We start from the raw sequence: 15730 nt of genomic DNA, 5'->3' as shown, positions 1-15730 counted from the left end.
CTCTCTGCCTGCCCCACTCTCCCCCCCTCTCTCTCTGCCTGCCCCCTCTCCCCCCCCTCTCTGCCTGCCCCACTCTCCCCCCCCCCCTCTCTCTGCCTGCCCCACTCTCCCCCCCTCTCTCTGCCTGCCCCACTCTCCCTCTCTTTCTGCCTGCCCCACTCTCCCCCTCTCTCTCTGCCTGCCCCACTCCCTCCCCCTCTCTCTGCCTGCCCCACTCTCCCCCTCTCTCTGCCTGCCCCACTCTCCCCCTCTCTCTGCCTGCCCCACTCCCTCCCCCTCTCTCTGCCTGCCCCACTGTCCCCCCCCTCTCTCTGCCTGCCCCACTGTCCCCCCCCCTCTCTGCCTGCCCCACTGTCCCCCCCTCTCTCTGCCTGCCCCACTGTCCCCCCTCTCTCTGCCTGCCCCACTGTCCCCCCCCCTCTCTGCCTGCCCCACTGTCCCCCCCTCTCTCTGCCTGCCCCACTCTCCCCCCCCTCTCTCTGCCTGCCCCACTCTCCCCCCCCTCTCTGCCTGCCCCACTCTCCCCCCCCCTCTCTCTGCCTGCCCCACTCTCCCCCCCCTCTCTGCCTGCCCCACTCCCCCCCTCTCTCTGCCTGCCCCACTCTTCCCCCCCCCTCTCTCTGCCTGCCCCACTCTCCCCCTCTCTCTGCCTGCCCCACTCTCCCCCTCTCTCTGCCTGCCCCTCTCTCTGCCTGCCCCACTCCCCCCTCTCTCTGCCTGCCCCACTCTCCCCCTCTCTCTGCCTGCCCCACTCTCCCCCTCTCTCTGCCTGCCCCACTCCCTCCCCCTCTCTCTGCCTGCCCCACTGTCCCCCCCTCTCTGCCTGCCCCACTGTCCCCCCTCTCTCTGCCTGCCTCACTGTCCCCCCCCTCTCTGCCTGCCCCACTGTCCCCCCCCTCTCCCTGCCTGCCCCACTCTCCCCCCCTCTCTCTGCCTGCCCCACTCTCCCCCCCCCCCTCTGCCTGCCCCACTCTCCCCCCCTCTCTGCCTGCCCCACTCTCCCCCTCTCTGCCTGCCCCACTCTCCCCCGCTCTCTGCCTGCCCCACTCTCCCCCTCTCTCTGCCTGCCCCACTCTCCCCCTCTCTCTGCCTGCCCCACTCCCCCCTCTCTCTGCCTGCCCCACGCTCCCCCCCCCTCTCTCTGCCTGCCCCACTCTCCCCCCCCCTCTGCCTGCCCCACTCTTCCCCCCCCCCCCGCCTGCCCCACTCTCTCCCTCTCTCTGCCTGCCCCACTCTCCCCCTCTCTCTGCCTGCCCCACTCTCCCCCTCTCTCTGCCTGCCCCACTCTCCTCCCCCCCCCGCCTGCCCCACTCTCTCCCTCTCTCTGCCTGCCCCACTCTCCCCCCCCCTCTCTCTGCCTGCCCCACTCTCCCCCCCTCTCTCTGCCTGCCCCACTCTTCCCCCCCCCCCCCTCTGCCTGCCCCACTCTCTCCCTCTCTCTGCCTGCCCCACTCTCTCCCTCTCTCTGCCTGCCACACTCTCCCCCTCTCTCTGCCTGCCACACTCCCCCCCCCCCCCCTGCCTGCCCCACTCTCTCCCTCTCTCTGCCTGCCCCACTCTCTCCCTCTCTCTGCCTGCCACACTCTCTCCCTCTCTCTGCCTGCCCCACTCTTCCCCCCCCTCTGCCTGCCCCATTCTCTCCCCCCCCCTCTGCCTGCCCCACTCTCTCCCTCTCTCTGCCTGCCCCACTCTCTCCCTCTCTCTGCCTGCCACACTCTCCCCCTCTCTCTGCCTGCCCCACTCTCTCCCCCCCCCCCTGCCTGCCCCACTCTCCTCCCCCCCCCTCTGCCTGCCCCACTCTCTCCCTCTCTCTGCCTGCCCCACTCCCCTCTCTCTGCCTGCCCCACTCCCCTCTCTCTGCCTGCCCCACTCCCCTCTCTCTGCTTGCCCCACTCTCCCCCTCTCTCTGCCTGCCCCACTCTCTCCCCCCCCCTCTCTGCCTGCCCCACTCCCCTCTCTCTGCCTGCCCCACTCCCCTCTCTCTGCCTGCCCCACTCCCCTCTCTCTGCCTGCCCCACTCCCCTCTCTCTGCCTGCCCCACTCCCCTCTCTCTGCCTGCCCCACTCCCCTCTCTCTGCCTGCCCCACTCCCCTCTCTCTGCCTGCCCCACTCCCCTCTCTCTGCCTGCCCCACTCTCCCCCTCTCTCTGCCTGCCCCGCTCTCTCCCCCCCCCCCCTCTCTGCCTGCCCCGCTCTCTCCCTCTCTCTCTGCCTGCCCCACTCTCCCCCCCCTCTCTCTGCCTGCCCCACTCTCTTCCCCCCCCCCCCCTTGTGCCCCCCCCCCCCTAAAACCTGGACTCTGGCAGAGGACGACTAGAGAAGCCAAGAACAAAAAGAAATTAAACTCTTCCAAAATGGAGATGATGTGGGGAGCAGAGAGTCTCCCCCTTTCCCTACCCCCCTTTATTTTCTCCTGACCCCCAGCAAGGAATTTGGAGCAGAGAAATTAACTCCTCGTCCAATTTACCAATCTACCCTGTAAGAATATAGATGTTTTTACATTATTCTCAAAATTGTTTTAAACTGCTCGCAAATCCTACCTTCCCCCTTCAATGACACTGATAACATCGGAGGAGGATATTGTACTGTAAGGATAGGCAGGTATGGATCGCTGAATGAATAAGCTAGTTGGCTTTAATACAATATGGAGCTAAAAGGGTTGTTGGGTTGAAAAACAGGCTTTTGGTCACAGCGGGGCGGTGTGTAAGAGAAGGAAATTACTGGAGTATAAATAAAGCAATAGGTTCCTTTTACGACAGAGATTGCAAGGGATTAGACATCAAAGGCTTGGACATCCAGCAGCGATTCACTGGGGATTTCGCTGCAGTGGGAAAACCGATATGAGCAATCCTGGTTTTAATGCACTTCCTACTTCTGAGACTATGGCCCGGAATTTGCTTTGGGTAATAACAGCGAACGGACATCATTCGCCATCAATCCGCCTTTGACACTGACCGCAACTTCAGAATGTGGCACCTGTGGATCCTAACGCGGCCATCCTGAAGTTACTGTCAGTCATTCACTGCTCGGACACTGGCTGCGCTGTCGACCCCCCGCCCTCCCATAGCTGGCACTCAGTGTAATCTCTCAAATCAGTGAAACGGACCAAGACAAGGGCTTTTCCACTCTAATATCGCCTATTAAAAGTTAGGGATTGTTGGATGAGGTGTAACTGGGGTTTTAACAGCGTGTTGACTGCTAAATAAACGTTATGGCCCTGAAAAACTCATTTTAATTTTGTGACTTGTCAAATTTCTCCCTTATGAAAATTACAATTTTTAAGAAACTTTCAAAAAGAATTATAGTTTTTAAAATTTTGTTCCTATTTATTTCAGGTTTACCTTTTCCCCAAGTGAGAGCCCCAATCTTGGTTTTGTTCTCTCTCTAACATTTTTGTTAAAGCCTGAATAAAAGCAAATTGTTCACTTCCTAGTTCCCTGTCTGAGAATTCTGCAACGTGATTGGCTGCTTAGACAGCTTGTTGACGTCACAGCAGCATCGCACTAGGGATTCCCCACTATTCTACACTGATCTGACTGGCGCGTTGACAAAGGCAAACTTCTTGCCAAGAGATGGCGAGATCGTTGTGGGCAGCTTTCTTCGGGGCCAGCGGCAAACGCCTTTGCATTGCCGCTGAACCACAAATTCCGGGACTCTTCCTTTTAAGGAATCGTTTTGTTCTTCTGAATGTATAATGTAATTGTTCCAAATCATGTCTGTTTTTAAAAAAAAAAGTTACTGGTCTCTCAAAAAAAAAAAAAAAAAAAAAAAAAAAATGAGCAATATAGTGATTAATGAGGCAAACAGCATAGATGCACTTAAGGGGAAGCTCGCTAAGTACATGAGACAGAAAGGATATGTTGATGGGGTAAGGTAGGAGGAGGCTTGTGTGGAGCATCAACACTGCTTAGACCTGTTGGACTGAATGACCTGTTTCTGTGCTGTACAATTCTGTGTAATCTATGTTAAAGCTATGGTTCGGGAAAAGTAAAGATAGGACGTGACGGTATGGTGTGACAGAAGAGAGCCCCTCACCTTGTCCAGCAATGATCGACGGGTCATAAAACAACAACCACTTGTATTTATATAGCGTCTTTAACGTAGTAAAACGTCCCAAGGTGCTTCACAGGTATATTAAAAGACAAAAAATTTGACACCGAGCCACATAAGGAGAAATTAGGCCCGGTGACCAAAAGCTTGGTCAAAGAGGTAGGTTTTAAGGAGCATCTTAAAGGAGGAAAGAGAGGTAGCGAGGCGGAGAGGTTTAGGCAGGGAATTCCAGAGCTTGGGATCTACGCAACAGAAGCCACAGCCACCAATGGTTGAGCGATTGAAATCAGGGATGCTCAAGGGGGCAGAATTAGAGGAGCGCAGATATCTCGGTGGTGGGGTTTGTGGGGCTGAAGGAGATTAGAGATGGGGAGGGGCGAAGCCATGGAGAGATTTGAAAACCAGGATGAGAATTTTGAAATCGAGGCATTGCTTAATGGGGAGCGAATGTAGGTCAGCGAGCACAGGGGTGATGGGTGAGTGGGACTTGGTGCAAGTTAGGACGTTTTGGATGACTTCAAGTTCACGTAGGGTGGAATGTGGGAGGCCAGCCAGGAGTCCATTGGAATAGTCAAGTCTAGAGGTAACAAAGGCAAGAATGAGGGTTTCAACAGCAGTTGAGCTGAGGCAGGGACGGAGACGGGCGATGTTAGAGGTGGAAATAGGCGGTCTTAGTTATGCTGTGGTCGGAAGCTCATTTCAGGATCAAATATGACACCAAGGTTGCGAACAGTGTGGTTCAGCCTCAGACAGATGTTAGGGAGAGGGATGGAGTCAGTGGCGAGGGAACGGAGTTTGTGGCGGGGACTGAAAACAATGGCTTCGGTCTTCCCAATATTTAATTGGAGAAAATTTCTGCTCAGCCAGAACTGGATGTCGGACAAGCAGTCTGACAATTTAGAGACCATGGAGGGGTCGAGAGAGGTGGTAGTGAGGTAGAGCTGGGTGTCGTCAGTGTACACGTGGAAACTGACGCTGTGTTTTCAGATGTCGCCAAGGGGCAACATGTAGATGAGAAATAGGAGGGGGCCAAGGATAGATCCTTGGGGGACACCAGAGGTAACGATGCGGGAGCGGGAAGAGAAGCCGTTGCAGGTGATTCTCTGGCTACGATTAGATCGACAAGAATGGAACCAGGCGAGTGCAGTCCCACCCAGCTGGACGACGGTGGAGAGGCATTGGAGAAGGATGAAGTGGTCAACCATGTCAAAAAGGCTGCAGACAAGTCGAGAAGGACGAGGAGGGATAGTTTACCTTTGTCACAGTCACCAAGGAATGTCATTTGTGACTTTGATGAGAGCCATTTCGGTACTGTGGCAGGGGTGGAAACCTGATTGGAGGGATTCAAACATGGAATTGCGGGGAAGATGGGCACTGATTTGGGAGGTGACAACACGTTCAAGGACTTTGGAGAGAAAAGGGAGGTTGGAGATGGGGCGGTAGTTTGCAAGGATGGAGGGATCAAGGTTTGTTTTTTTTGAGGAGAGGGGTGATGACAGCCGAGTTGAGGGAGAGAGGGTCAGTACCTGAGGAAAGAGAACCGTTAACAATATCAGCTAACATGGGAGCCAGAAAAGGAAGTTGGGTGGTCAGCAGTTTGGTGGGAATAGGGTCGAGGGAGCAGGAGGTGGGTCTCATGGACAAGATGAGCGCGGAGAGGTCATGAGGGGAGATCAGAGAGAAACTGGAGAAAGATGTGAGCTCAGGGCTGGGGCAGGGGGGAACCTTAGAGGAAGTTTGGGCCGGTGGGCTAGGGGAAGGAAGGGACGTGGCAGAGGCAGCTGAACGGATGGTCGCAATCTTAGAGACAAAAGTCCATGAGCTCCTCACGCTTGTCGGAGGTGAGGGTGGAGGAGACGAGAGAGGGGTCTAAGAAGACTGTTAGCAGTAGAGAATAGGAGTCGGGGTTTATCTTTGCATTGCAGAATGATTCTGGAATAGTGAGCAGTTTTGGCAGACGAGAGCAGGGCCCGATAATGCTTGATGTGGTCCAGCCAGATCTGGCGGTGAATGGCTAAACCAGTTGTCCGCCATATCCGTTCAAATCTGTGTCCCTTGGACTTAAGGGAGCGAAGCTGAGAGCCGTACCGGGGTAATGGCCAAGGTGAGAGAGGGTAATTGTTTTAATAGGAACTAGGGCATCAAAAGGTGGTGGTGAGGGTGTGGTTGAGCAGATCAGTAGCTGCAGAAATGTCGTGGTGAATGGAGGGCCAAAGACTGGACAGTGCGGATTTCATAAGTGCAGTTGTAAGAATGGACACGGGAAAAGCTCAGGTTACGTAGGTCTGTTTAAAATGTAATAATTAATGGAATACATACTTCCTGGTAGCAGGGAATAGGTTGGAGACAATAGTAGGGAGACCAGAGTCAAAGTCAGAGGTCCCGTGGAAGGACAAATAGACATAAGCAGGATAGGGCCGGCAGGAAGCATCGATGGACCGCTGTCCAAAGCAGGCGAGTGAAGTCCAGAAGCTATTTGAAGGGTAGCGAGTTCGAGGATGGAGGCTGGTGCTGTAGGAATGAGAGTCGGGAGCGGTGCAGAAAGATTATGGCTAAATTGACGCAAGTTGGAGGTCACCATAGATCAAAGCGGCGGAGAAAAAATAAAACCACAAGCCAGTGACCAACAAAGCTGAAAAGCGGTAGAACGAGTCACTGGACAGTAAGTGGAGTAGCAGCTGCTACCGAGAAGCCAGCAGAGCTGAAACCCAGGAGAGCCGGTTCAGCAGAGGCACAGCCGCAGTTTAAAGGTAAAAATCTTTTAGCAGCAGCGATAGAGACATGGCAGGTAATTCTTAGTGTAGTCCAGTGCCACATAGAGAAGACAAAGGCAAAAGTGAGCGCATGAAACAACATCCTGAATAAGCTCACTAACACAAGATGGGGAGCAAGCCTGAAAACATTGCGAACCAGTGCACTTGCTCTTTGCTATTCCACTGCCGAATACGCCTGCCCTGCATGGGAAAGGTCTACTCATGCCAAGAAGATGGATGCCGTTCTGAATGCAAGCTGCCGATTTATCACAGGTTGCTTAAAACCAACAAACACCAACAGCCTATATATCCTGGCGGGTATCGCTCCCCCTGATATAAGAAGAACGGTAGCCAGCAAGAAAGAGTGACTCCGTCAAACATCAGATGAGAGGCACCCTCTGCATTGTCATACACCTACACCCAGCCGCCTAAAGTCAAGAAAGAGCTTCATGAACAGTGTTGTTCCATTACAATCAACCTCATCTGAAGCCCGCATCGCCTTATGGAAAGACCAGCTCGCCAGTCTTGAACAACCCCCAGCGATGGAAATTTTACCTGATGAAAGCCTTCCCCCAGGAGCTAATTGCAACTGGGCAACCTGGAAGTGCCTTAACAGACTTAGGACCGGTGTAGGTTGCTCAAAGGTGTCACTAAACAAATGGGGATATTCAACCAGCCCGACAACTTGTGAATGTGGAACTGAGGCCCAGCCCGAGAGCTTGAAGGCTTAAAAGGGAGCAGTCAGAGGCACCGAGGCCCACAGCCCCGAGACCGGAGAAGCAGCGGACCTGCGCGGGAGCAGCCCGAGGCGGGAGAGCTTGAAGGCTTAAAAGGGAGCAGTCAGAGGCACCGAGGCCCACAGCCCCGAGACCGGAGAAGCAGCAGACCTGCGCGGGAGCAGCCCGAGGCGGGAGAGCTTGAAGGCTTAAAAGGGAGCAGTCAGAGGCACTGAGGCATACCAATCCAGGTTCCAGGAGAGAGGTAAAAAGTAATCCAAGTGTGACGTCACCAGGGAGCAGTAAGTGATTGGTTGGTGAGTATTTCTCTCTTTTCAATACAAGCTTGAATTCTGTGGTGTTAAATTTCTGTGGTGTAGTGGGGATAGTTGGTAAATAAAGCGCCCTAGAGTATACCTGTAACTGGGGTATTGAATAAATTTTTTAATTAATTAAAGGAGTAAGTCATGGCAGGAGAGTTCAGACCCGTGTTCTGCTCCTCTTGCTCCATGTGGGAAGTCAGGGATGCTGCCAGTGTCCCTGACGACCATGTGTGCGGGAAATGCATCCAGCTGCAGCTACTTGTAGACCGCATTGCGGCGCTCGAGCTGCGGGTGGATGAATTTTGGAGCATGCGCGATGCTGAGAGGCTCGTGGATAGCACATTTAGCGAGTTGTTCACGCCTCAGGGTAGGGCAGCACAGGGGGTGACCATCAAGCGGAGCAACAAAGGCAGGCAGGTAGTGCAGGGAACCCCTGCGGACATCCCCCTTTCAAACAAGTATACCGCTTTGGATACTGTTGAGGGGGATGACTCACCAGGGGAAGGCAGCAGCGGCCAACTTCCTGGCACTGGGGGTGCTCCTGCTGCCCAGGAAGGGGGGAAAAAGAGTGGGAGAGCAATAGTGGTAGGGGATTCTATAGTAAGGGGAACAGATAGGCGTTTCTGTGGCCGTAGACGTGAATCCAGGATGGTTTGTTGCCTCCCTGGTGCCAGGGTCAAGGATGTCACTGAGCGGCTGCAGGGCATTCTGGAGGGGGAGGGTGAACAGCCAGTGGTCGTGGTCCACATTGGTACCAACGACATAGGTAAAAAGAGGGATGAGGTCCTGCAGCAAGAATTTAGGGAGCTAGGTGAAGGATTAAAGAGCAGGACCTCAAGGGTTGTAATCTCTGGATTACTCCCGGTGCCACATGCTAGTGAGTATAGGAATAGGAAGATAGAACAGATGAATGCGTGGCTAAAGGGATGGTGCAGGGGGGAGGGCTTTAGTTTCCTGGATCACTGGGTCTGCTTCTGGGAAAGGTGGGACTTGTACAAGTCGGACGGTTTACACCTGAACCAGAGGGGAACCAATATCCTTGCGGGGAGGTTTGCTAGCACTGCTGGGGGGGGTTTAAACTAACTTGGCAGGGGGATGCGGTACAGAGTGGAGCTATAGTAGGGGGTGATTTACAGCCAAATACAGAGGGAAAAACAAGTCAGCTGGGAAGGCAGAGCAAATATGTGAAGGCAAAAGAGAATATGGCAGGGCTGGAAGGCATTTATTTTAATGCAAGGAGTCTTGCAAATAAGGTGGATGAACTGAAGTTGTTGTTGAACACATGGGAGTAGGATATTGTTGCTATCACGGAGACATGGTTGAGGGAGGGTCAGGACTGGCAGCTCAATATTCCGGGGTATAGAATCTTCAGGCGAGACAGAGGGGGGTGTAAAAGGGGAGGGGGTGTTGCAATATTAATTAAGGAGTCAATTACTGCTGTAAGGAGGGATGATATATTAGCGGGTTCCTCTAATGAGGCCATATGGGTAGAACTTAAAAACAAAAAGGGGGCATGCACTTTGCTGGGAGTGTACTATAGGCCCCCAAACAGTCAGGGGGAGATAGAGGAACAGATATGAAAGCAAATCTCAGAAAAGTGCGAAAATAATAGGGTAATAATAGTGGGGGATTTCAACTTCCCCAATATAAATTGGGATAGTCAGAGTGTGAAAGGCTTAGAGGGTGCAGAATTCTTAGTGCATCCAGGAGAGCTTTTTGAGCCAACATGTAGAAAGTCCTACAAGAGAGGGGGCGGTACTGGACCTAATTCTGGGGAATGTAGCCGGGCAAGTGGTGGAAGTGTCAGTAGGAGAGCATTTTGGCGACAGTGACCATAATTCGGTGAGATTTAAGGTGGTGATGGAAAAAGACAAAGACGGCCCGGAAATAAGGGTTCTAAATTGGGGGAAGGCCGATTTTAATATGATAAGGCAGGATCTGGCCAAAGTGGACTGGGAGCAGCTACTTATAGGAAAATCCACATCAAAACAGTGGGAGACTTTCAGAAGGGAAATAGAGAGAGTACAACGCCAACATGTTCCTGTAAAGGTCAAGGGTGGGACCAACAAGCAAAGGGAACCTTGGATGACGAGGGATATACAAAAATGCATTAGAAATAAAAGGGGGGCTTTTGGCAGTTACTAAAGACGGAAGAAGCCCTAGAGGAGTATAAAAAGTGCAGGGGCATACTTAAAAAGAAATTAGGAGGGCGAGGCGGGGCCATGAAATAACACTGGCGAGCAAAATAAAGGAAAATCCTAAGATGTTTTATAAGTATATTAAGGGCAAGAGGATAACCAGGGAAAGGGTAGGGCCCATTAGGGACCAAAGTGGCAATCTGTGTGTAGAGCCAGATGATGTAGGCGGGGTTTTAAATGAATTTTTTGCATCTGTGTTCACTATGGAGAAAGACGATGCAAACATAGAAATCGGGCAAGGGGACTGTGACATACTTGAACATATTAGCATCGAGAGGGAGGAGGTGCTAGCGGTTTTAGCAGGCCAAAAAGTGGATAAATCCCCAGGCCCGGACGAGATGTATCCCAGGCTGCTGTGGGAGGCAAAGGAGGAGATTGCAGGGGCTCTGACACAAATTTTCAGAACCTCTCTGGCCACAGGGGATGTACCAGAGGACTGGAGAACAGCTAACGTAGTACCATTATTCAAGAAGGGTAGCAGGGATAAACCAGGGAATTACAGGCCAGTGAGCCTAACATCTGTGGTAGGGAAATTATTGGAAAAAATTCTGAGGGACAAAATTAGTCTCCACTTGGAGAGGCAAGGATTAATCGGGGATAGTCAGCATGGCTTTGTCAAGGGTAAATCATGTCTGACAAATCTGATTGAATTTTTCGAGGGGGTGACTAGGGGGGTGGATGAGGGAAATGCTGTGGATGTGGTTTACATGGACTTCAGTAAAGCTTTTGACAAAGTCCCGCATAGGAGACTGGTCAAGAAGGTAAGAGCCCATGGGATCCAGGGTGCCTTGGCGCGTTGGATCCTAAACTGGCTGAGTGGCAGGAGGCAGAGGGTGATGGTCGAAGGTTGCTTTTGTGACTGGAAGCCTGTGTCCAGTGGGGTACCTCAGGGATCGGTGCTGGGTCCCTTGTTGTTTGTGATCTACATAAATGATTTGGATGAGAATGTAAAAGGTATGATCAGTAAGTTCGCAGATGACACGAAAATTGGTGGGGTGGTAAATTGCGAGGAGGAAAGCCTCAGGCTACAGGACGATATAAACGGGTTGGTCAGATGGGCGGAAAAGTGGCAAATGGAATTTAACCCTGAAAAGTGCGAGGTGATGCATTTTGGACGGACAAATAAGGTAAGGGAATACACAATGAGTGGTAGGACCCTAGGAAGTACAGAGGGTCAGAGGGACCTTGGTGTACATGTACATAGATCCCTGAAGGCAGCGGAACAGGTAGATAAGGTGGTTAAAAAGGCATATGGGATACTTGCCTTCATTAGCCGAGGCATGGAATATAAGAGCAGGGAGGTTATGATGGAGCTGTACAAAACGCTGGTGAGGCCACAGCTGGAGTACTGTGTGCAGTTCTGGTCGCCTCACTATAGGAAGGATGTGATTGCTTTGGAGAGGGTGCAGAGAAGATTCACCAGGATGTTACCTGGGATGGAGCGCCTCAGCTATGAAGAGAGGCTGGACAGGCTGGGGTTGTTTTCCTTGGAGCAAAGAAGGCTGAGGGGGGACCTGATTGAGGTGTACAAAATGATGAGGGGCATAGATAGGGTAGATAAAGAGGAACTTTTTCCCCTTAGTAGGGGGGTCAATAACAAGGGGGCATAGATTCAGGGTAAGGGGCAGGAGATTTAGAGGGGATTTGAGGAGGAACTTTTTCACCCAGAGGGTGGTTGGAATGTGGAACTCTGCCTGAAAGGGTGGTAGAGGCAGGAACCCTCACAACATTCAAGAAGCATTTGGATGAGCACTTGAAATGCCATTGCATACAAGGCTATGGACCAAATGCTGGAAAATGGGATTAGACTGGACAGGGATGGATGGGCGGCGTGGACACGATGGGCCGAAGGGCCTCTTTCTGTGCTGAAAAACTCTGACTCTATGACTATACAACATCTCCTGCAATGCCCATCGTTAGAGGAACCCTGCACTGTTGCAGATCTTGCCGAATCCAACAACAAGGCGCAAAAATGTGTCCAGTTCTGGCTGGGCTATGTATAGACTGTCCGTGGACACGATAAGAAGAAGTGGTGCAGAAACGTAGTGTAATCCAGTGTAGTTCAAAGTAGAAACGTAGTCTAGATGTCCAGAGAAGTCCAGGAGATTGGAAACCAATTTGACAAAAGAATTCCGCAGCTTAAGACTTGAAGTGACTGAAAAGCAGAGCAGTGCCACAGCCGCTGAGTGAAACCGTGTAGCCAGCGAGGTCCTGTCCGCGAGGAATCCAGTGATAGCGCTCAAGTTTCAGCAGAGTTCCAGCAGCTGGAAGAGCTCAGTGAGAACAAAGGATGCCGGGGGATGGGCAGTGGGCTCTGCAGGGGGAGCTTTAAACTTGTAACTTGGGCTGAAATGCCTTCGCTATCAGAGGCAGGGTATCTTAATCAATGGAAGAGAGGAGATTGGGGGAAGAAAGGGCAAAAGATGGCAGTGGATGACCACGGATACAGTTAAAGAGAAGAGCAGCTCAGAAAGGGGCTGCCAACCCAGGAGCCATCTTGAATCCGCAAACGCCCAATACAGTTGAATCCAGCAGGAACTAGGCAGTGAAGGGAATGGTCTGAAGAGAGATGCAACGTTTCACTCAGTAGGAACTTTGACTGCCTTCAGACCAGGCAGTGTGGATAAGCCACGTTTCACGATTCTCTACGTCTTGGTTTTCGACTTGAGGCTAAAGGTTCAATATTCTATATGAAATTTTAAGATGTATATTTTGAAACAATAAATTAACTTAATTGTCAGATACGTTGCTGTCTCCAGCTTTACAAATCTGTTAAAAGGATAAGGAAGGAATTATCCTAATGTACCTCTCCTTCAGGGGAGCAATTTCCTTTACTTCTCTGTCCTGGTAGCTTCTCTGAACAGGAATGTAACACCATTTTTTTTAATTCGTTCACGGGATGTGGGCGTCGCTGGCAAGGCCACCATTTATTGCTCATCCCTAATTGCCCTTGAGAAGGTGGTGGTGAGCCGCCTTCTTGAACCGCTGCAGTCCGTGTGGTGACGGTACTCCCACAGCGCTGTTAGGGAGGGAGTTCCAGGATTCTGACCCAGCGACTGTGCATTGGGCTTGTCCCCTGGCAACTGGGTCTAGACAGTGTATGATGAATTAACGAAGTGCAGTGACTGTTCTGAGGGCAAGCGTGGCAGACATTTTGCGCACAGCAGGATCCCACGTGCAGCAATAAGATGTGTGATCCGTAATTCTGCTGTTAGCGATGGATGATGGGGAAATGGTGACTGGGGGAACTATTATTCCTGAGCGAGCTTTATGGGATCTGTAGTGTTCAAAGTTCTATTTGTGTTGCAACAGATTTTGTAATTTAACAATATTTCTAAATTTTAGGTGACCCCTAAATATGTTGCTCAATGATGAGGTCACATCACTTTGCCGTGCATTTTGGGATGTGTGATCCAGAATTTGAGCCCCACTGAACCAAAATACTTACCGGTTTGGAGGAAGATTATAGTATCTTCAGGAACTGGATCCAAGCTGGGTTCAGGACTATTTAACTCCGGACTCTGTGGTATGACCAGCGTACTAACCAAGCTTGTACTCAGAGGTCGAGGATCATGGCTGATCTGTACCTCAACTCCGTCTACCCGCCTTTGCTCCATATCCCTCGATACCCTTACCCAACAAAAATCTATCGATCGCAGTCTTAAAAATGTCAATTGTCCCCCAGTATCCAAAGCCTTTTGGGGGGGGGGGGGGGAAGAGTTCCAGATTACCCTTTGTGTGTAAGTGTTTACTGATTTCACTCCTGAACGCCCTGGATCTAATTGTAACATTGCGTCCCCTTGTTCTGGACTCCCCCCACCAAAGGGAATAGTTTCTCTGTATTTACCCTGTCGAATCATTTTAAACACCTCGATTGGATCACCTCTCAACCTTCTAAACTCAAGCGAATACAAGCCAAGTTTATGCAACCTGTCATCACAATTTAACCCATTTAGCCCCGGTATCATTCTGGTGAACCTGCCCTCCAGGGCCAATCTATCCTCCCTGAGGTGCGGAGCGCACAACTGAACACGGTTACTCCAGATGGGGGTCTGAGCAAGGTTCAATAGCAGTCTGATCACTGTGTTGAACGTTTATTAATTGGAGTTTGTGTGTTCAGCTTCCTATTCCAGGCAATGATTGAGAGAATCGAGCGGATCCATGAATGAAGAGGATTAAAGTTTTCAGAGTTTCGCCTGTGTGGATTGGGCCCAAAGTTACTGAAAGAGTTCGACCCAGTGCTTCCCTCAGACACGTCAAAGTGTGGGGGGGAAAAAAACTTCCTGGACGTTTTGGTATTTGACCCAGCGGATTGTAGTGAGCCACCTGTCTGTACAGACCTGTTGTTTTGCTGTGTAGAATCTTCACTCTTAGCGCGTTTGCACAAATAACCCAAGAAACAGAACTTTTTAAATGTTTATAAAAAAATTTACAAGAATGTTAAGTTGTATTAACCTTTTATTTTATATATATTTTTTTGTTTTTAACGGTTTAACTCAGGCTTTCACCGTGTCTTCGCAACAGCCGTGCTCAGCAGTTTGAATGGCTTGTAGTGGCAGCAGAAGTTTTAATCGCATGATGGAAATCTGCGTTTCCGCTCTCTCTCCCTGACATTTTCCCGGCTCTGGTTGAGTCAAGTCCGTCCGTTTTACCATGGCTGCAAAATTTCTTGGACGCACTCAATTTGGCTGAACGTTGAAGTACAATTCCTAACTTGCCATTGGTGGGGCCCACAGATGCACCTGGTGTTGCTGGTGAGACCTACTTTTCCTTTAGAGAGGGCAAGCTAATCCTGGTCTGGACCAGGTTCTATCGAGCACAATTCACAGGTGACCATTGCATCCAACATGTCCTTTCCATTTTGGTAGATCATTTTGATGGTCTAAATAATTTATCACCATATATCTGAACCGTCTCTCCAGAAATGCCTATCATAGTGTTAACTCTTTTGCATTGTCACTTTCACATATCTATAATATATTAAAATCCTGTGTCTGCGTGCACTTCCCATCAACATTTTTCCATTATAAATTCCTATGTCCACATTTAAAATGAAAAGTGCCCATGTAAACGTGTCACGCTGTAATTACACCCTCCCACCATTGGAGGCACTGCAGTATCACCACGGTGGGATGGCTATCAATACAGCGTGGCAAGTTTGCATTGTCAGGCTCTATTCTAAATGTGGACATAGGAATTTATAATGGCAATATAAAAATAAGGACCGAATAATGACTAAAATGGGGGGACGGAATTCAGTCGGTGCGTCCTGTTATCGCCCTGCTTCACCTGAAAACTATGCTTGGGCTTGACTCCCTGTGTGCAATGACTACTTAATTAAAAGAAACATTTTTAATATTTTGATTGTGGATTTGGAAATGTTTCTATAACTGAGATTCTACTGGTTTCTCCAATGTGCGACAGCTTGGCTCTTTGGAAGAATCCTCTTTTTAGTTCAATTTGCTAGTATCTGAAGGACTGTGTTTTGGAAGCTGCGATCTTCAGGCACTGTTAGAAGGTGCCCGTTCCCAGCCGATCTGGTTGCTGCAGGAACATGGGATCAGCTTGGCACACTCCATACAGATCCGGTGAAACACCGGTGAGTGACTGTAATGTAACCACTGGCTTTGTTTTTCTGTTGCCTGGTGTAACCATAATTCCAAACATAGGTTGTTCACAAATCTGTAACGT

General features: G+C 50.8%; 1 protein-coding gene across 2 annotated transcripts in view; it reads left to right on the top strand.

The window, feature by feature from the left end:
• The window catches only part of ccdc50a (coiled-coil domain containing 50a), a 130944-nt gene extending 115541 nt beyond the window's left edge, over positions 1-15403 (top strand). For both annotated transcript variants that reach the window (XM_085989641.1, XM_085989640.1), the window contains one exon: positions 14160-15403. In XM_085989641.1, the coding sequence (XP_085845767.1) occupies positions 14160-14179 (20 nt within the window). In that variant the 3' untranslated portion in view covers positions 14180-15403. The remainder of the gene's footprint in view (positions 1-14159) is intronic.
• Positions 15404-15730: the final 327 nt, after the last annotated feature.

Source organism: Somniosus microcephalus, chromosome 6 (assembly GCF_052327205.1).
Source record: "Somniosus microcephalus isolate GS21.2 chromosome 6, FLI_Smic_1.0, whole genome shotgun sequence".
NCBI lineage: Eukaryota > Metazoa > Chordata > Chondrichthyes > Squaliformes > Somniosidae > Somniosus > Somniosus microcephalus.
This window is presented reverse-complemented; position numbering and strand designations above follow the sequence as displayed.